We start from the raw sequence: 22,462 nt of genomic DNA, 5'->3' as shown, positions 1-22,462 counted from the left end.
CACACACACTCGCTCGCACACTGACGTCTTTTGCGCATTTCCTGCACGAGCGGCGGAGCGGCGGCGGGAGGCGGGCTGGGCTGCGCGCAGCGAGCGAGGGAGGAGAGCAGGAGGCAGGCAGGGAGGCGGCCGGGCGGGAGGGAGGGACGCGGGCGGGGGGCGGCCGGCGGGAGGGAGGCGGCGGCTCTGCCCATCGCCAGGGCGGCGGCCGCCCAGCCGGAGCCCGCCGAGAGCCGCGCGGCCCGCTCGGCTCCGCTGCCGTCGCCCCCCCGCCCCATGCGCGGGGGTCGCCGCGCCGGCTCCTCGGCCTCGGCGGCGGAGGAGGAGGAGGAGGAGGCGCGGGACGGGCGGCGGCCGCCGCTGCATCTGCTGGAAGGTGCCCGGGCGGCCGCTGGGCGAGCGGGGAGCGCGCAGTAGCAGGGCTGGTGGGGCGGCCGGTGCCTCCGCCTCGCGTGTGCGGGTATTGTTGTGCTGCCGGCGGGCAGGGCTGGCAGCTGCGGGAGCCTCGGGTCGCGGCGCTGCCCCCTTCGAGGAGCCCCGGCCGGGATTATGGTGTAGGTGCGGGGAGGAGGCTTTCGCTCGGGGTCCGCGCCGCCCGGATCGGGATCGCCTTCGGGGGTTCCTGCAGCCTCCCCCTCCCCTGCGGCCCCCCTCCCTTGTTTTCCGTTAGAAGCACGGGCGAGAAAATAAATGCATTCACTGGGTGTCGCAAGAGCGAAGGCGAAATAATCCAAGGTAACGGCGGCGGCGACGCGAGGGGACCCGCACGGCGTCCCGCTCCCCCTCTCCCAGACCTGCCCCTATTTATTGGCGAGCCCTCCTCCCTCTGCTCTGTGCGAGCGCGTCGTGCCAGTGCCTGATCCCGGGAAAGTGCTGCCGTCCGTCCAGCCATGGTGGTTTTCAATGGCTTGCTGAAGATCAAGATCTGCGAGGCGGTGAATCTGAAGCCCACGGCGTGGTCCTTGAGGCATGCGGTGGGCCCCAGGCCGCAGACCTTCCTGCTGGACCCTTACATAGCCCTCAATGTGGACGACTCCAGGATTGGGCAGACCTCCACTAAGCAAAAGACCAACAGTCCCGCGTGGAACGATGAATTTGTCACTGACGTTTGCAACGGCAGGAAGATAGAGATGGCTGTTTTCCACGATGCCCCCATCGGGTACGACGATTTTGTAGCTAACTGCACTATACAGTTCGAGGACCTGCTGCAGAACGGGAGCCGCCACTTCGAGGACTGGGTGAGTGCCCACGCTGCCCATACAGAGATGCATGTATTGGTGGCATTGCACTGGGTGCAATATCTGTATTGCAGAGCTAGGTTGCAAGGGCATGCCGTGGCTCGGGAGGCTTTTCGTTATTTTCACACCTTGTTATACCTAGGTAGTTGTGATTACTGTCTATCTAATGCATGTGATCTGTAGGTATGGGAAGAAAGAAAAATACGGCGTCTCTAAGAGTTGTATAATTATCACTTCTGAAATTATGTTACATAAAGACAGGTCCAGTTATCTTGCTGTTCAAAGCCCTTAAGCAATCCATCCATACAGTATGACAAAACCCAGAGCCAGCATTTAGACCGTGTTCGGTGTGAAGTGACAAAGCCGTGACGAGGTCATGACAAGCCTTAAAAACCCAGGTCTGACCTCTGATACCAGACACTTCAGGGCCATCGTGTCACTTGAAAGCTCACTGCATCAGTGCTGATGCTCCTCCTTCCCCTAGATGGTCTGGACCCTTATGCGTAGACCTAATGCGGTGCTTCTTCAAATGCCTGAAATTGATAAAAGGATTCTGGTGGATTTTGGCCCGAAGCAGGCAGATGCTGCCCGTATACACAATGTGCTGAACAGCTTCTACTGCATCTCAAAGACCCAGAGGCGAACGTGCCTCAGTGGGAGTACAAAAAAGCCACAAAATCCTTGGTCTGACTGCCTCAGGTACTGTGATTTAGTGCTGAAAATAAAACAAGAAGAAGCACAGGAAACAGGAATATACACATTTCTGCTGCTAAATGGTTAAATGGTGTATTCTTTAGATAAGATGTATAAAACAATAGTAACTGCCTTCTAATTTTAAATGTGCCCTGCCTGGCCATCCATCTGAAGTGTGTACACTCATCTTTGCATGTTTATTTGTTATGGTTAGGGTGATGTTTTGTTGGCAAGTGAAGAACCCGGGGCAAAGTGAAAATAGCAAGAGTTAACAGCTCTGAGCTTCACATATCCTTTGAAGCTCATTTACTTTATGCAGTGGTATAAAGAGACATCAGAACAATGGCTAGGCTCTTTATGCTGATTAAGACCTAAATAACTTCACTGTTACAACTTCTACGTTTACAACTTCAAAATATTGTTTACTTCTTCTATATGTTACATTGTGATAATTAAGATCTAGCTTAATCTGGTGCTGTATAAAAGCTACACATTAGTAAGCTTGGATCATAAAACTCAGTGATAGGCAGAGAGAAAAAAAAAGCCGAATCAGGAAAAGACAAATGCAGCAGTATTGCAGATGTCTTTTACCTGGATTGAATGATAATCGTGTTGTGGTTCTGAAATCAGAGGGTATTTTATCGTTGAGACCAATGGAATGAGGATGTCATCATGGATTTTTAGTGAAGGAATAATAATATATTTTCCTTCTGTGCGTGGTACACGTTCTGAGTGTGTTGCCAAATCTGGAAGGACCTTGCAGGTTACTGATGCCAGGTTTAAATTTTGTTGGGCTGGCGTGTGAGGATACATCCTGGCTCTAATTTCTGACGTGAGTTCAAACATCCAAACCCGTACCCTGGGTGAACAGTGGAATTTAACTATATAAGCCCATTATAGACGCGTTCTGGGAGGAACTAAATAACTGAATCAGATAAATGCTGTATTTTAATGCACTAGGATTCATTGCTGTCCAGCATCCACTGGGTGGGAGGAGACAAGAGAGGGGTTGCTGTTGTGTGTTGCGTACAGAGTTGAGTATGTGGCACTGGATCGTAATTGGTTAGCTCAGTATTGTATGGTATCTAAAGCATCGTTTACTTCTTTTTTATTTTAGTTTTGTGCTGTAAGTCATCATTGTGCTTGCGCAGTGCATATAATCCGCAGAGAACACCACCTCCTCTGAAACACTGTTGGAACTAGAGTGTGCAGGCATTTGTAGAATTGTATTTTACTTTTCCAAAATCTCCAATTTTACAAAAGGTGTCTTTGTTATTGTAATACTGGGTGTTTTTATTGCACTGTTAATAGCTAAGGAACCCCAGAGAATTGGCTTTTACAAAATCACACTGTTTGTTCATCTGATTTCACTAACTTAAATAAGACCAGTGGCTATGACATCTCTATAGAGCGTACAGTGATATACATAGATTTATTGTTATCTTCACCAGTGTCTGGTGTCTGTATTAAAACTTGCAAAGAATAAGTCTTCTCTGAACTAAGTTGGTTGAATGGCTGTCGCAGGGCACTGAAAATGCACATGGCCTAAATCAATGTAAGACTAAGATGTGATATGCTTCTGTCTGTTTTGTTTTTTTTTTTCTTTCTGTTTAGTAATAGGACTAATTCCTTCATTAAGCTCTTGGCATTCAAGGCAGATGTTTTTGTAGCACCCTTCCTCAACTCTTTGGCAAGCAAATTAAAAGCAGCTATCACAGAAGCCCATTCCTCCTTCATGCTTGAAATACCAATATCAAGCTATAAACATTGTTGGAGAATATAAAATATTTTTATGCCATTCTGAGTGTTTCCCTTTAAGGAGTCCTAAAAGTTGGAATGGGTACCATGTACTTGTTGAGTTTATTGAGTCTGTTTGATGCAATTAATTGCATTCCCGCCCCTTTTTACCTTCAGAATGATGCAACAGATCTTGCAGGACTGGACTGTCACTGTTGAAATAGCTCTGAGAAAATGCTCATATTTTGAGAGCAGCTCTTGCCAATATACTAATTGCTTTAATGCACTGAATTTTGCATAACACTGCATGCATTTCTGTAAGGAAATTTCAGTATTTGTTTTATCTGCACTAGGCCCAAGGTTATGACTTATGCTGTTACATATTTCTAGACTTGTCAGAAGTCCAAGATGAAAAAAGGACTTGCACAGAAATAATGTTTAGGTCTTTTTTTTTTTTTCCCTGAAAAGAAATAATTTCTCTGTTTTGCCCCCTTGCCTACCTTGTTTTTTTTTTTTCTTTTCTCTTTTCATTTATTTATTTGTTTATTGATTTTGCCATTGTTTTCATGTGCTTGTGTGTTTTGTGAAAGATGAGTTTTTTAGGAAAATACTGGGTATTTTTCTCAGTGTTAAACCTGTGCTATATCCTGGTGCCATGGTTACAGTGGAAACACTAATGATAAACAAGCACAAAGCTTGAAATCATGAGAGCGTCTATTGTATTGGAATGGGTAAGATAACTGTGCAAAATTCTAATTCCTTTTTTCTGCAGAGTATTCAGTGGTTGCATGAATGATTTTTATATTTTCTGTCTATTTATGATATTTATATTTTCTGAACATACATATGCAGAAAAAAATGAGTTGTGGCCTAACATGCTATTTCATATTTTACTAGATGGAAGCTTCTAAACAAAATGCATACATTTCCTTTAAAGGAGGGTCAACAAGAAAATATTTAGTTTGGTTAGTGATAGTTAAGGAGATGGCTGCTTTTCCAGTGGTGCATCAATACAGACATAGCATAATCAAAATATCAGTGTTGCAGATTTTTTTAAGCGCTGGCTACACTGCAGTTTCAAAGCAAGCTTTCAGTTGCAGACTTATTCCTGTAAGTGAATGAAACGTTACACAGAATGGCACAAAGCATTTTCAAAAGGTTATTGAGGGACTTACGCTTTGATAAATAGAAAATTCAGAACGATAAACAACTTGAAAGTTCTTATTGGAAAAATAAAAACTGCATTTTTTGAGTTAGGTGATTTGTGTAATAACAAAGTATTTCTTCATTTATTTTTCTTACATATTGAATATGTAAACACAGCATATGTTTGCAGCGCAGTTGTGTTGATGCTGTGGCTACACTTTTATCTGTAGATTTTAAATCAGAAAGGAAGATTCCCTTAACATCCAGCCCTGTGATTATACTTTTGTGAATTAGAATGATCAATATTTACGGGTTTGGATGACTGGTAGTATGGCTTCTGAGTTCATGTCCACTTTTCAGAGTTGGCAATAGATGAAATCAGTGTAGCTGGACCAATGCCAAAGACTCCATCTAAGGGTCTTAGCCATTAGCTTGACTGTACATGAGAAACCCTATTGAGTTGTCCTAAGAAATCCTTTTGCAGGCTGAGTAGCAGAACTTAATCAGTCAGAACATCACAACATTTAGCAAGAAAAGCCTGTATTTCCACTCAGAATATTTCACAGCTGTATTTAGGTTAATTAATCAAGTTCAATTTTCTGCTGTTTTAAATAATCCCTAGCACTGTCAGTGGAAAATTGAAACACAGATTTCAGTGAGCTTCTCCTCGTTAGCCTTAAATATCTTCTATTCTTCCTTTATTTCTTCTTCTTTGTTGCTTTGTTAAGATCTTTTTGAACATACTTTTAAAAGCATACTTTCATATTATTAATATTTCCATATTATTAATGTGAAGTTAGTCATGCAGCTGTGCCACCATTGCGTAAAGCAAGATTCTTATGAATTAATGCAATATCTCAGCAGCAATTTTATGGTGAGTTATGGGAGATAGAAGGGGAAAAATGGACACTGTTTTATGTACTCATTTTGCTACTGAGTTACATGGTTTTCTATCATGCTTATAGCATACTACTGATGCAGTTTTCCAACTGGAAAGACTATGTCTTGGGTCTCCACACTGCGGTCTGTAAAGTTAGGGCAATGCCACTCTGAATGTCATAATGCTTACCTCTCATAAGGTGTGACTGATGTAATGAGCAGATGCAAGCAGACTATAGACATGGTCTGGCTTTGACATGGCTAGCAATAAGAAGAACAAGTATTTCAATGCAGTAGAAAATCTAGCAGCGCTTCAGAGAAAGGGCAATAAGGAATTGAGAAGGGAATAGCAGAGGAAGAATTAAAACACATCTGAGTCCTCAATCCTGTGTGCTGTCCGTTTACTTGGGAAGTAAAGCCATCTCCTTCCTGCTTCTCATCCAAACTAACTGGGAAAACTGCTCAGGGACTTATCAGAGGATGGGTTTCTTGGGGCGGAGAGTAATATGTTCATTTATTTAGTAGCCTTCTGCCTTTTCTGTTGCTGAAATGACACCTCATATAGCTGGTGAGCAGAGAGTGGGGTCACAATCATCTTATCATGGGTCACTGAATGGGTAACTGTTGAAGGTTGTCATTGGGCTAGCAGCATGTGATTGCAGTGTATTTTCATTTTTATTTTCATTGACCAGCTGAACAGGTGGTGCTGAAAGGCCTCGCATGTTGTTTGTGAAAGCTTTACATTTCATCTAAGCTATGGTTCACAAGCTGCTGAAAAGCATTATTATCAGAAGAATATTTGTTGAAATGGAAGGGAAACTATTGTCCTGTTGGATAGGTTTCTGCATTACGAGGCTGGCAGTGGGCAAGGTCTGTGAGGCTGTGGTGTGAGCAGTGGCCAGCAGGGCTTTCACATGGACTTCAAGCAATTCTGAGGGTGGGCAGTTGTGAAGGGCAGAGGGAGAATGTTGGAGAGTGCTTAGTACAAGTGCTTTGCCTTCTCCCCCATCCTGTCTCCATCTGAGCCTCCTCTTTTCTCTCACTGCTGTGGATGTGGTACAGTCATCATGCAGCTCACCCACTCGCTCATATCAATCCCTTTCTGCAGCTGCACAAGTCTACTCCTACTCCTTGCTAGAAATGTTCTCTCCCATCAGCTTCTGCTCACCTGCAGTGCTTCCCAGCCTTCTGAGGAGTCATGGAAGGCGAAAAACTGCCTCTGCAGCCACAGCTGTGGGGAGAGGAAAAGGGCAATGTGCGGAAAGAAAGAGATGTGGCATGGAGAGAAACCTGGAGAAGGATTATCAGTAGTGGCTGCTGCTCCAAGTACTCCATCTGCCTCTTTAGCAGCAGCAGAAAGGTGTGTGTATAGAAGACAATGATGAGCAGGCATAGGTAAATTGACTAGTTAGTGGATGGTCTTCCAGTGCTCCCTGACCTATTGGTCATTGTTTGTTTGTTGTTTTTGGATTATTAGTATTTTTTTTTTTTTTTTTTTTGCCTGCTTTGCTCAGGCTGTCAGTTTTAAAGTCCCAGAGAGTGTAGTCGAACGTGGTTTTCACTTAGCACTGAATCATCGTATTTGTAGGTCAAGATTTGACCCTATGACTGACTGAAGTTCCTCTTACTGCTTCTAAGAACAATGCTGGTACTGACTAGGACAACACTTCTACTGAGCTCTGTAGGAACTGTAGGATAATGTTGCCGGTAACATAGTTCAATTTATGGGTATTACTAGTTCTAAGCTGGACTTCTAGAAATGACCAAATCTGATGACAACCGTTCCTATGTTTTCCTTTTGAGCCAGTGTTTAGACAGTGCACATCACTGTAGCCCAAGCATTTCCATAGGCACTGTGCAGAACTTCATGGCCTGTGAGTAACCCACCAAGTTCAGTGGATTCACTGGGCTCACTGAATTTTATTCAGACTGTTAAAATTCTTTCCTGAACTTAGGCCTCTGTTCCAAGGGAAACTGAGAATAAATACCAGTTAACAACATCCTTTACTTTCATTTTACCCTTACTGATTTATTCTTCTTCTGAAAATCTTATGTATGCAAGCCTGGTTTCTGCTTTCCTCAGCCATCAAAACTAAATCTCTTCCCTCCCCATCCAGAATTCTTTAAATACTGCTGAAGTGAGGATTTAAGTTGGAACTGTAGGACTTGGCCTCTAAGTGCAATTAGTTTCCACTCCCTGAACTAAACTTTAAACAAATTGGGATTGGGGTTTCAGATTTTGAAGGGATGTATGTGAATACTTTGTATAAAAAAATGTAGGTGAAAATATTTCTGATTGGAATTGAATGGTTGAATTCATTTCTGCTTTATCCAGTACTGTTTTAATCCCCTTTCCCTCACTCCATTTACTAGACTGTAAGGCAGAAAAAAGATCTATTCCATCCAGTTCATGCTGAGAGGTTTTGGAAATGATACGGTATGCCAGTAATGGGAAATCTGTAGTCAGAGGGGAGAGACTTTCCCTCCATACACATGGAAAGGTGGGGCTGGAACTATCTGGATGTGGAATAAGATCAGAAGTGTAAAGACAGCTTGGAAAACAGCCATTTTGAGGGGGAAGCAAACTAACCCTTTTGTCTCTTGCAAGGAACTAGACTTAGTAAGATCATAAGAAGAGAGCTGTTTCTCTTGTCCTTTTAAGTCATGCAAATTGTAGCAGTTAGCAGGAGTTTCTGCCATCTGGGGGCAAAGTAGTCATTACAGAAGGCTGACAAAAGTTTCAACCTTGTGTTTCTAAGTGACCACTTTCCTATTTGTCAGACAGAAGATTTTAGAATTGGCATATTTGGCAATATTAGCATGAAACTGCAACTGTAAAACTAAAACTGCAAAACATAATTTTGGAGATTGAGTAAGTTTAATGATAGTTATGTACTTTATACCATATTGTACAAGACAAAAGGCGAATGAGTAGAATTTAAGAGCATCTGCAGAATTGCTGTCCATTCTTATCATTAGTCACAGTATCTTGAATTGCTAGTAAAGTTGATTTCATTGTCCTCTTGCTTATATGAATTCATCTCTATGAATTAAAAAATCTTAAATTTTCATTGCTGTGACTTAATAAAAGTTACAGAAGCCAAAATCTCATGTCTGAACAGCACAGCAGAAAGATCTAGTGATGTTGTCATGTTCATGTTAAATCTAATAGGAGTTCTAACATTAGTTTTATTGGAAACAGTGTTAGAGAGATGCTACATGGTTCTAATAGGATTTCCCCCACTCCCCCACATAATTCTGTAGGGCTTAAATTGTTGAAAAACAGAAGTAAAAAATAAATAAATGAAGACTTTTGTTTTTTGAATATAAATAAAAGGCAAAGGTTGATTCCATCAGAGTTTAGCAGGCAGCCCTTTTTGCTTTGTATCAACTAACTTGTGTTGATTTAATTGTTACAGACAACAGAATCATTTTGGTGGCTTCTGATATCCTGCTGGGCAATTTCATTGCCTGTGGGAGCAAAACAGCATCAATAATGGCCAGGTGTTACCGAGTAAATTTCATATCTGCCTTGTTTGAACAGCTCACATGGTATCTCTTTGTCTTTAATCTTCGTTTAGGGTAGGCAAACTTAAATTAGGTTTCAAACTGAGTATCCTTCAGCGCTTCACAGTATCAGTATGTGTCAGGCAATTTATTATGGGGAACCAGGGTTTCATAGCACATTTCAGAACTGTCTTAGTTTCATTTGGGACAGAGTTGTTCTCTTCAGAGTATCTGATATGATGAATTCTGTCCTAGCAGAAACTAAGGCAAGAACTTGTCATTTTTTTCAGGACATTGACCTTTTTAACCTGATTAAAAATGTATGGCTTTGCCAGATATTAAAAATTTCAAGTATGTTTAGACAAGTAGTAAAGTGGCAGCAATGAAGCAGATATGGTTGTGTTATGATTCTGAAGAGAAGATGGTGCGTATTCTAAGAGAGTGTGAAGGAAATGGTTGTAATGACATTGCTTTGTTTTGTGGAACACAAGCCAGAATGATAGCAGTGTTTTCTCCTTCCTTGTTTTCTTTCAGTTTCCTTTTTATCATCTGTTCTGACTTTATGCTGCCAGTTCTCCACCGTCCTTTATCTGTTCTGGTTTCAAAACGGTCAATAAACGATACTGACCTTCACAAGATTGCCTAAGATTTTGTTGTTGGCGATGCTAGTAGGCTACATGAATGAAATATCCTACAGACAGCTATTGCAAATGTAATTTTCTTGCTGGGACCATATTTACTCATTATATAAAACTTTGTGGCATTTGTCAGCTTCTCTTTATTTTGAAGTTAGGTTGATCCATGTTCTGTGAAAACAATGAAAAAGAATGTGTTAGAAAAGGAAAGGCTAGAGATCACACATGCTGCATTCACTTTTGTTTTCTTTCTTATGTGATTCAAGTTGGATTTATTGAGTAACCTTTTTTTTTTTTTTCTGCCTGAGTTTTTTTTGCCTTTTCTTTCCCCGTTTCCCTGTATTGCCATTACACCTCTAGAACATTGGAGCTCATACCTTGCTGGTTTTCTCCTCAATTGATTGTTATCATCACATCCTTAAGGCCTGTGTCCTACCTTTTATTTCAGGTTTTTTGTTTTGTTTTGTTTTGTAAATGCTTCCAAAGATATCCCTTATTGCTTTTATTCCCATTGCTCCATCACTCCCTCTTGTCACTCTGTAAGCTCATGTCAGTAGAACTTAGAAGCATCTTTGGTACCCAGAGCTCTGTGGCTCTTTGCCCAGCTGTTCAGCTCTCAAGCTTGTCTCCCTCTCAAGCTTGTCCCCTCTGAGCTTCTCGGCAAGCAGCAGGGAAGTGACAGAACAGAACGGTGGCTGGCTGAGCAGTTATCTTCAATCAGAAGTGATGCACTGGATTTCCAGTTAGTTATACTTCTGAAGTGGTTTAAGAAAGAAATGTATTGTGGTAGCTTTGAGCTCCAAGCAAAATTCTTGGGTTTTAGCTGTGGGTGGGGCATGGGAGGAAGGTGATCCCTCACTGAAAACTGAGCTTTCCTAAGTGATGGAAACAGTGTTGCAATTGCAATTTTAGTAGGTACTGACTACTGGAATTAGCAGTGACTTTTTCTCACAGAAAATCCCCTGTACTGTGGTTTGGTTTGTTTTATTGTTGTATTTTTTGGTTTTCTTTCTTTCTTCTTTTTTTTTTTTTTTTTTTTTGGTTGGCTGTTATTTTTTTTTTTAATATAAAGGAGAATTTTGATTTTTTTTGTCTTCAAAAATTTGCAGACCATGCTCAAGTGAAGAGAAGGCAGGCGGCTGAGGAAGCCAAAAGAAACAGTAAGAAAATACACACTAGTATTAAAAGTTGCCATAGCCTTATTAACTGACTTTGACTTGGTGTTCCTAACTCAGAATCTCAAGGGGAGAGGCAACAGTGGCAATTTTACCCCACGTATATGAAGATCTGCATGATGTGGTGTTTCCTCCTTCTGGAGCTGACAACTGACAACCCTTAAGATCTACAGTTCCCAAATTTCTAGGCATTACTGAGTGTCCCATATTACTTTATGTGTGTTGGGATCACACACTTTTAGGGAATCAAAGGGTTTTTTATGTATAATTCCATGAAAGCATTAACTGTATTATTACATTTGAGCTTTTTTTCTTTATCAGTAGTGGGTTAGAGCACTGCCTGTGCAATAATCAAATACAGATGCAATGTATAGGGTTAATGATAAGTATTAATGCCACTTGGCTGAGATAAGATATATGAAGTTTTGCTTCTCTCCTTCACTCTTAGTGTCTGCAAATTCTGAGAGCCATGTCAAGTCTGAGAGGAATGAAAGAAGGAAGACTTTTATTAACATCTCACAAATGTTTTGTAGAAATCGTAACACTTCTCACCTAAAAAAGCAAAACTTTATCTTTTGGCTTTTTCTGATGACCTTATGCAGTACTTTAATGTATCTACATTCAAGTTCATTACATTGAAAAGAGTATTGGTTTAGTGGTCACATTTAGGAGATGCTTTACATAAGCATTTTTTAAAAGGTAATGTAAAAGCTTTTAAAATACAAATTCAGCTAGACTGATTTTTAACTATTCCCTGCTGAATTAGCAGCCCAGACACCATGACCTACACAAGTTCCTGTAGCCTTTAGGTGCTCCTTCCTTGCCCACTCTCACCATTTCTTTTGTCTGCTTTGCCCGTTTGTGACAAGACCCTTTGATTGGGGGGGAATCATTTAGTAGGACTGCAGGGTCCTGGTTCTTCTTTGAAAGTCATTCACTTTCCAAACAAAACTGTTAGCGAGTCACTGTACAAATGCTTTGTGAACTGTTTGTGAGCACACTCTTCAGAATGGTCAGGTTCCCTTCATGAGATTTCCTACCTGTTCGGTCAGCTGGTACATGTATTTTTGTGTTCTTCCAATGGATATTGTTTAGGGAGTTGTTTCTGACTGGTTCTTCATTAGTAAATCAATAGTGAATAACTGGATATTTGAACAAAGAAAATTAAACTGATCTCTAGCTTCCTTTGAGTGCACGGTGGACATCAAACTGACCTTTTCTCACTTACTCCAACTATTACATCTTATTTAAAAAGTGCTTGCTCTCCAGCCAAGCACTGTTTTTGCTCTATCAGTGCTACTAATAGTGCAAAGCTCTAGAGATCCTTAATGTATTCTAAAGTTTATATCTTTTTAATATCAGATTTAAGATCAGATATGAGATGTGAGAATGTCACTTTGGATTTTTATGCTGTTCCTGGGAGACTGAGATAAGAAAATATACATCTCTTATTGACATTGAATGCAGGTATGGTGAGAAACAGGTACAGTTTTGGAGAAAGCTCTCAGCCCTGCAGCCACCTCCCGCTGTAACAGTGTAGGCTTGCTCTGTTTGGGACTTGGATGTAGTCGTGGCTATCATCAGTAAGACAAACTGCAGGCCCAGTATTTTGTAGTACTGCCAATGAGTCTGCAGCTCTTCCAGGACTGTGAATCAGTCCTGTGTCCTGTTTGCAGACTAGCAAGTAAATTTTGTGTCCCAGCACCAGTGTGCAGTCTGCAGAACCCCTTTATGCACAGTTGAGTCAACTTTATGATGCAAATAATATGATGTCCCAGAGACATTTATGCACCCATGAAAATTTACTCAATGACAGGGATATCCCCAGTAAAAGAGGAATGAAGCATGGAAGCCTTCTCCAAGTGTGGATGCATACATTTGGTAGGTGACAGTTTTGAATGTATGAGTTATTGCTTTCTCTTTGATAACATTCACAGTATGTTAGGTGGTGCAGTAACAGAAAATTCATAGCTCCTTCCTGGCAGACCTTACACTGTAAAATCAGGTAACTTATTATCCCACTTTTGGATGATAAACTACAACATAAGATCGATAAAGGTTCTTTACCTGTATATCAAGATTGAGGCAAAGTACAAAAGTCAACAATATGAAGCCATTCAGTAATGGCTGGATTATTATTAATAGCTGGATTATTATTAACTGGATTACAGAAATAGGGAACACCTTTGTAGCAGGCTTTATTTTAAAAAAGTTTCAAAATGTCGTAGCATATCACAAAATAAAAATAGCTGCTGTTGATATTATTTGGTTTTACTTAGCATCTATGGGATCAGGTGAGGTTCGTGAGTTCATTTTCAGAGTGCACAAAGTTCACTGTTCCTGGTCCTTATTACTTTATTGTCTGAAGTCTTTGTGGGTGTGAGATAATGTGTAAGAACTTCATCATAAACTTGAGTGCTGTGAACTGGTCAGACAAGTTTTTACCCACTTAAATTGTCCAGCTTGTACTTGTGATATAACCTTATCTCCTCTCTCCTCTGTAATTTTTGACTTTAGTTCCACTCACATAATTCTTCAGAGAAATGAGGACGTCAGTAATGAGGAATGCAGAGATGGTCTCTCACTCATAATTGGGTATAAATCTTCTTATAGAATGAATAGTCCAGCCATTTGTGTTAATGGTTCTGGAAGAGATCTTTTTCAGCTTTAAATTTAACACATAGTGTTACATAGATCTTACCTGTCTCAGGTAGTAATGAAATTCATTAGCCAAATATGTAAGTCTAGAGAATCTTGAGCATAGTAATCTTCATAGCATTCCTAAGAGGAAGTGTCATGGTTGAAGAAACTATTCTTCCATATCACCCAGAAATATGGCAAAGGCATTTTTATGTTTTTCATATTGGAACTTTGCAGTGGAGGTATTAATATCCTTATTTTTACTGAGAGGAGCTTGGGGCTGAGACCTAGGCTCCTGAAATGCCACCTGAGCCTGATTAATACTTGTTAGAGCTCTCTTTCTGTCTTGCAGCTTTTTCTTCTTCTATCCAGCATTCTTCTTATGCTGCTTTTCTTAGCAACTCTGTACGTTGTTCTACTAACTCATAATGTTTTATATTCCAGCAGTTGAATTTAGCATGGTAGAAGTTGAGAACAGACAAAATATAGTGTTTGTTGTTTGAAAATTGAGAAAGGAGACTTCTATTTGGATCACTCATTTGAAGAAACCGAACATTTGATTTTCCATTTTTAAGGACTTGCCTTGGACACTAGCAGTAGTTGTGATAGGTCTTTTAGACAGACTGAGGAGTGCATTTGCTTTATGCCCAGGAGCAGCTGTGTGAGGCAGCAGAGCCCACTAGTTCAGTACCTAAGCATGTTTATGAAGCAGGTACAGTGAGGTTAGGGTGGTGTGCCTGCCTGACTGGCTGCTGACCTGTGGTTTACTTGATTTTGAAAAAGTCACTGTATCAGTGGACGGGATATATTAACATGTATTGGGGTTAACATGCTATGCTTCAGTGGGACAAAGTTGGTGCAGATTTAAGCAACAGAAGTTTTATGAATTTGAGAGAAAGGGAGACAGTGGGAATCAAACGGAGGTGATAGTTTGGTTACTCACAGTTGCTTTGCAAGGTTATTAGTTGGAGCTCAAGTCAGGAGAGGAAAGAACGCAGCATACCTGCTGTAATCGTTTCTCAGTTGCATTCCATTGGGTCGTTTGATCTCATGTATATATTACTGAGCTTCCTTATCAGTATAAATATAACAGCTGGACTTGTACGCATAATGAAGGTTTTTACTTGCAGTCTTTTCATTTGAATGGTATTAATCAGATGCTGCAGAAGTAAATGTCAAAATGTGAATTGTTAAGGTTCATCATACTAAAAGAATCCAGTGACTGGAGTACCACTTTTGTAGTATAATGTAGTGCTGAAGACATTGGAGTAGAAAGGTGGTGAACTCGTGGTTTCGATTGCTTCAAGTTTTTGTCTGTTCCTGAGAATTAACTTTAAACTCACAGCTTATGCATCCCTGGATGGCCATCCAAAATTTGATACTGACTTTGCAATACACTGGTCAGTGATCTACAACAAGAAATTAGCACTCTTAGTGCTAGTCATCTCTTGGGTTTGCTTTATTTCAAACAAATGTGACTCCTGAAATACAATTAGAACAGTGGCTTCAAGGTAAATTAACAGCCTGATTTCTTACCAAATGCTTATACTAGCATGGCACCTTTGGCTGCTGAGAAGCTATGATTTTCTTTCACTGTTAGGCAAATATGAGAAAACTTGGTGCCTAAATACAAACAATTCTCTTCAAATTCTCCTGGTGTAGCAGGTTTACTTTCCTGGAACAAAAAAACTGAGCATGAGTTTCGTTAAGAAGGAATATTTTGGGTGAATAGTAGAATTGAATGAATGCTAGATGAATGCATATTTTTTTTTATTAATGTTGTTGGCAGGCCTGCTGGACAGTATGAGAACCTATCACTCATCATCACTTTCATGTGAAGTCAGCATCTGTGTCCTCACTTCTTAATTTAGGAATGTAGTACCTTAAATGCTCATCTCAAGGCTGCCATGTTTCAACAGCAAAAAAAGAGAGCATATGGGATAGAAACCCATCAGTCGTGAAAGCATATCTGCTCAAAAATTCTGTTGCCAGTAAGAGGTGCAGTTGAAGGCCCCAGGTGAGCCCCTCTGTGTCTCAGAAGCCTGCAAGCTCAGATCCCACATTCCAGGTCTTGTGTCTTCAATGCCTCCGACTCAGCGCTATTTTCCTTCAACCCTACTGTCCAAAGAGTTGTGCATTTCCAATAGCACATTCTTCTAATACCTTGCTCTCCCATTGGTACTTGTTGTCACTGTTTTGTTGGCTTCTGTTTGCATTTTCTCACCTGAGAAGTACCTCACTTCTGCTCCTGGCAGAATTTAAAAATCATTCTGACAGCCTGCATTGATCGAAATTCCTGGGAGGCGTTCTGGTTCAGACAAAGTGGATATACCCAAAGAAAATCAGGGGTGTAGTGCCTCATTAAAAACAGTAAGAAAAAAAAAAAATGGCTTTGGCTCAGTAAAACTGTAATTCATGAGGATAGGGAGGGATTAAATAATTTATTCTCATATGTTTGGGTGCATATATCTGACCCATTCTTGATTTTCTTTACTATGAGAAATATAGAAAACTAGATGCCGTTCTCTACTTCTCTCTTTTTCCCCTGGAGAAAGACTGGTAGCAACTTTAATTACAGTTAACATATTTAATCATTAAGAAGCTTAATTTGAAGACCTACTTTGTTCCACTATGTTTCCCAGCGGCCTGATCCAAATGTGCTTGTACTTCTAGTGTCATAATACATTAAGGCTGTGAGTGCATGTCGTAGGAAGAGGTTACACTGACTGGAAAGGGGCACTGTGGGCAACCACCCTTTTAGGGCTGAATGATAACTGTGTGAAAGCAGCTACAGAAGGAAAATATGTTATTCAAAGAGAACAAAAGCGAGTTCTGTCAGGTATGTCAAGGCTGAGGCGACTCAGATGAGTTATTACTGGCTCTTATTAGCATTCCTGAAAAAAGCAACGTGATTTTCTTCAGCTGGATGGCCCTCAGAAAGGGGTGAGATTCTTTCCTGCCTTTTGAAATCATCAAAGAATATGAGAGCAATCATTTCCAAAGTTATCTCTATGTCGGAAAGCCTCACTGTTCAGGATAAGCCAGGGTAAACAAAGGACAAATAGGAAGTGACTTTCAAAAAGTATGGATTTGAACCTGCAAGATGCTGAGTGTCTCCAGTGAAGTGCTGAGCTTGCTTGATTTCCAGTAAGCTTATGGTTCTCATTTCTGACAAGATCACATCCTAAGATTACGATGACTCTCTGAAGTAAATCATGTTACTGCTGTCAGCTTTTTGGGGGGGCTATAATGCTTGCAGTGCACATCATCAGTGTTCTGTATGCATATAGACTTATGCAGCGTTTGAGGAAGACAGAAACTGATCTACAGGGACTGTATCACTTTCACATTTTAGTTGTTTGTCTGCTGTGCTGCTGAGAGCACTGATAAGAAAATGAGACATCACAGGGTAAAGCAAAATACCAGATGCTTACCTGCAAAAGGAAAAACCCTCTTCAGTTTTACTCCCTTTATTTGGGAACATTTCTACATGCATTTCCATAATCTGCAGTCAGATAGCTCCTGATTTGAGTAGTAGTTTTCATCAATAGATTTCTAAATGAGTATCGCTTTGAATGTATTGAATATGCAATCAAGACCATTTGGTGAAGGAGCTTGTAGTATTGCTTTCAGGTGAATTGCAAAGTCCTTCATGTTTAGCTTTCTTGACTTCAGTGGAACCATTCATGATGCATAGGCATCTCAGATGGCCTGTAAGGAGGTTCAGAACTTGTCCAGGATATTTGAATTAGACTCCTCCTCTCCCATTAGTGCATACTTCACTGTCTATATGAGGTTAACTTGCTACCTGTATTCTGAATGGAGTGATTGTTGGCATTATTTGTACCAAGGTTGGGTACAATCATACTTTGCTGCTAGTCATGATGAAGGGAACAACTACTGTTTCTTCATTTTGTAGTTTTGAGAAGTTACACAAGGAAATCTGTATGCTCTATAAGCATGAGCTGAGAAAAGTCTGTACACTATTCAGATCAATTCAGTCTTTTCATAACTCATTACTATTATGATGAGCATGTGGTTAACATTTTTATGTATGAGTTTTGCAGTATGTGGGAATAAAACTCAGTCTGATTGGTACTGAAGCTCATAGTGACATGACAGAAATGAAGTATGATTCCTTTTATTCTGGCTGAAATATTAATCTGTGTTAATATTATGTAAAAGTTTTGGTCAACCTTGAGTAAAAGAAATTTTGATTGTGTTACATTTTTTCTGTTGTTTTCTGTAGCTTGAATAAAACAAATGCATTAATTGACCCTTCCAATGTATGGATTATAAAATATTTGGAGGCAAAGGGGAGGAAAATTTAGACAGGCTTTTAAAAGAAATAGTGTTTAATTCTGCAGACGCTCCTGCCTCAGGCTTTAGTGCTCAGAGATTCATCAAACAGGTTCTTCTACCTCTATTTCCTCATTCTTCCTGAGGAGAGTCAAGCTGACCATGCTCATTTAATGATGAAGTTTTAGCCTTCCTTGTGCTCCACAGAAACCTCAGTGTCTCCATGCCTGTGGACCTGCAGCACCCAGAAAGTATCCAAATTACAGATCCTGTACTTTGGCTATTTGGCAGAGAGGAGTTGAGTTGTTTTCTTGGGCAGATGTTTATTTTTTTTTTCCCCTGTAGGTGTATGGTGATGCCTTCTGGGAGGCCACAGGGAAGCTGCACTGAATTTAGCAAGCAAGAAGGGAAGTTACTTCTTTGGAGGGGAGGAAGTTTCCTCTCGAGTCTGAGGAGCCTTACTTCTTGTCTTGAAATCATCCTTAATGATTTTCATCATAGCAGAAAATAGTAAAAAGGACAAGTCTGGGAAATATGATGTATTCCTTAATGTACATTAATCTGGAGTGAATAATACTGCATGGTTATGTGACATCATCATGTAGGACATCCCAGTGTTGCTCCCGGTAGCTCAAGGGTGATAATACTGAGACGCATGGTGGGGCAAAGGGGCGCAGTTACATTTCTGAGACCCTTCCTTATCAGAGTACAGAATTTCCATTACGTCCTCTTGAGCCAAAGTGTTTGGGACAGGACTTCCCTGGATGGTACTGATAAGGACAAATACTGTTCCTCTGAAACATTTGCAGAGTGTCACTTTAAATCTCTGAATTCTTAGCATTAAAATAAACATGTTTCAAACTGTGCCTACTCTGAACCAGACAAAGTCTTACCTATCACCATATAGAAAGGATCAAAATTAGTTGAATACTAGGAATTCATTTTTATAGGGGAGCTATGACTACTTTTCCTGCAGCCAGGTCTGCAGTGATTCTGTGATGGAGAACTGAGAAAGAACTGTTTGCAGTTGGTTTACCGATACAATAAGTAACTGTGTGATATTTTTGGCTCACAGAGTGTCTGCTTCAGAAAAACAGGCCAGAAGCCTATGCAGCTTTAAAAATACCTTGTGCTGATTTTGAATGCAAGGGCTAAATGCTCCTACTGTTTCCTTGAGTCCTGAGGAACAAAAAGAGCCGTGTTTGTCTCCTTAGTTTCCCTAGTATCTGTGGAATAAAGGATGTGTGAAGGCGGGCACTGCCCCCAACTCTTATTCCTCATTTGTGCTGAATTGATAATCAATGATGTCTCTGCTAGTTTTGGTTGGTTCAGTCTGCATTCTGCAGGGTGCAGTTGAAGGACTCGTGGGAAGGTCTCACGTGGGAGGTGATGTCCTGCAGAGGTGAAGCTGTAACAGACAGTGCAAGGCATTGCGTTCATGGACTGTTGTTTGGAAAGATTTTGAAATCAAGTGTATATATCTAGGGATCTGACAAGAGAATGGAATACTTCTCTTGCATGGGTAGGGTAAAGCTCAGACCTCCCTCTTCTCCTCTCACACCTTGTTTTGTATCAGAAAGGGACATCAAAGCTGTTGGAGCTTCTGGGTAGCAATGTCTGACTAAGGAGAGACAGTAATGAGAAAACTGAAGTCATGCAAGTGACCTTAAAAAAAATAAAGAACGTCTGGAAATACTACAGTATTACATCAGATATTGATATTGCTCAAAAGCATATGAGAAATGTACCATCGCAGGCTGCATTGCAGCACTCTGTGGTCTTAATATGTTGAATAGTCTCTAGTGTGATTGTGTAACCTGGATAAAACAGTTTTCTGATAAGATATTTTGCAACGTTATTGGATTGCACCTAAATTATTCCATACCATATGATTTATACAATTTGTTTATATGCATTCTATTCATCTTTGCCACCAAGGGCATGGTACGTTTACCTGCAAAATGGAGTGGGGGGGCTATCCTGATATGTGCAACACTGATCAAAATCTCATCCTCAGGTGGTTGTGCTTCTGAATGCATGCCAAATGTAGTTGGGGTTAGGAAGATGCCCCTGCAAGTCTGGTTGTTCAATAATTGCCCACAAGGAGGTTTATTGCACCTTTTCTCAGTGTGTTTTGAGAGGTTTCTTCACTCAGACCATTGGAAAAAGCATGGCAGTTACTGTTTGTGTCTGAGGCTGCCAGAGGCAACAGCTATAAATACTGCATCAGTAGACTATCCGATAGCTTTTTCTTTTTTCTTTTTTTTCTTTTTTTTTTTTTTCCCCTACCTGGTGTGTTTGATCACTGGGTGCTTTGATTAACCAGTTCTGAGGCTTAAAGTCAGACATTTTTTTTTTTTTTCCATTCTTTGCAGTGCTTTTGGCAAGAGGTGGAGAAAATGCAGTTACTGCTCCCCTTTCTGTCTGAGATCGTTTTTGTTTTTTTTCTGCTCTTTGTGCTCAAGTTTGAAATGAAGTGGCTTGCAAATAAACTGAATGTTAAAATGACACTCAAAAGTGCTTCATATTCCCTCCTTACAGAGCCTGTGTGAAAATAAATGGGAACAGATCATATTGGGAAAATATTTTTTTCCCCTGGTCCTGGAAATAAAGCAGTCTCTCCATTATTGAAATTTTCTGCAAATAAACCACAAGCAGTCGGGCTGAGTGTAAACAGCTACAGGATAATAGCACTGCTTTTGTTGTTGTTGGGCTTTGTTATGTTTTGTGTTGCTTTTTTTTTTTTTTTTTTTTTTAACTACAGCTTTGACCATTGCAAATTGAACTGCTAAAAGCACAGCAGTGTTATTTTGAAAATTCACAACATATTCAGCTCAGACCAGGAAGTGAGGTGTTGTCCTTTTAAAGGCTGATATACAGAAAAGGGTATTTCTGACGCATGACCTTCAGTGAACAGGAATTCCTCTACTCAAAATCTCATCCTTACCATGAACTTCACTGCCAAAACTCATCCCCTCACAGCTGCATGAAAAGTGACATATCATGGAAAAAATAGGGCTTTGTAAGATTTTGATCTGATTTTCTTAAATAAATAACAAAGGCTTACAAAATACGGATCACACATTTTTGCTGGACTGTTTTACATGTAAATAAATGCACTTTTAGATTACAAGGTATATTTTTTTTTTAGTAAGGTTTATTAGCTGTTAGACAACAAACAAGCCTGTTTGAATATCTAATCACAAGCATCATAACAGACATTAATGGGGTTTATTTTTTATTTTTGAAAATCTGGTTTGAATTTTGTACGGTGAGCATTTGAAACTTCACTCTGAACAAATCTGGCTCTGCATGACCTTTCTTGTATATATTTGTTTCCTTTTTTTTTTTTCCCCACTTCATTTTCTCTTGCTCTTTCTCTCTGGTCTAAACACACTGCCCAGTGTCAGGTTTGAGAACTATGCAGAAATGTTTTTACAACCACAGCAGGTAACACATGATTCTCAGTCTGTCATGGACTGAATTAGCAGTAATAATTGTGTGCAGATATTGACTATGACTGCAGTTAAATACATGCAAAAATTCAGCCTTTTTGCCAGAGATCTAAATTCTGCAGGCCATTGAATTGAAGCTTTTTTGGAGTGGGAAAGAGAAGTATCTGGCAGACACTGTTTTAAACTCCGCACTTCCAGCATTTGCCAATTCCTGCTGCTTAACAGCCCAGATTTTCTAGCCTCTAGGACGCACTACAATGCCTACGTTTCTGTGTCTGGTTTGGTGTGGAAGTGGGTGTTGGCTAGAACTAGATAATGGTGGAGAGGGGATTTCTTGTTGAGATTGCTCTCTTTTTGCTTTTGCTTTTGTTTTGTTTTGCTTGCTGGATTATTTTATTTAACCTCGGGCAATTTATTTCTGGTACTTAATTTTAAAAGCTTGCCAGTGACAGATCACTGAGTGGCATTCCATTGTTTGAGCAAGAAAATGAATAAATAATAGTTTTGTAACTCAAATTCCCTATAAAAGTTTTGCAGCTGCTAATTCTGTGGAGCCTGTATTGTTTTTATTTGTAGGATATCATAAATGTGTAAGGATTTGTTTTCCTTAAGAAAAAATAGGAAATAAAGGTTAATGCTGTGAATCCAAATAATTGTATATGATGAGCCATGGAGTGGAACTAAACATCTTGTACATCTTGTAGATATGATGAGAAGGCATTATAGCATAGGCATCGGAGTTGGCGCTGACACTTCCATGCATAAGCAGGACAGATTAGTCAGTAGAAGTTTTTGATTATAGGCCAACTTTTAAGGCATTCAAGTAGAAATCAAAGGGCTTGTATCATCGTATACTTGAAGAGACAACACTATGCCTCGTGTAGGAGATATGTAAGCAGTGTCAGATGGCACTCATTTGTCATCGCCCAAAGAAGTTGCTCATATTTAAGTTCATTGTGTCATTACTGTTAATGAACTTCTGACAGCAAAACTGTTTTTAAAAGTAATTAGAATTAATTAGTCTTATTCAGAAGCAAGATTGAATCGTATTTTAAAGT

The 22,462-nt window shown here is 40.2% G+C and overlaps 1 protein-coding gene across 2 annotated transcripts in view; it reads left to right on the top strand.

Moving 5' to 3' along the window:
- The first annotated feature begins 311 nt into the window (after positions 1 to 311).
- PRKCE (protein kinase C epsilon) overlaps positions 312 to 22,462 on the top strand; it is a 269,340-nt gene continuing 247,189 nt past the window's right edge. Inside the window, exon 1 of one of the 2 annotated variants that reach the window (XM_052685448.1) lies at positions 312 to 1,238. In XM_052685448.1, coding sequence (XP_052541408.1) covers positions 891 to 1,238 — 348 coding nt within the window. In that variant the 5' untranslated portion in view covers positions 312 to 890. The remainder of the gene's footprint in view (positions 1,239 to 22,462) is intronic. The other variant, XM_052685443.1, reaches the window with a different exon arrangement.

This window comes from Tympanuchus pallidicinctus, unplaced genomic scaffold (genome assembly GCF_026119805.1).
Source record: "Tympanuchus pallidicinctus isolate F22 unplaced genomic scaffold, pur_lepc_1.0 scaffold1, whole genome shotgun sequence".
Taxonomy (NCBI): Eukaryota; Metazoa; Chordata; class Aves; order Galliformes; family Phasianidae; genus Tympanuchus; species Tympanuchus pallidicinctus.
Note: the sequence above shows the minus strand (reverse complement) of the source record. Positions and strands in the feature narration are given on the sequence as shown.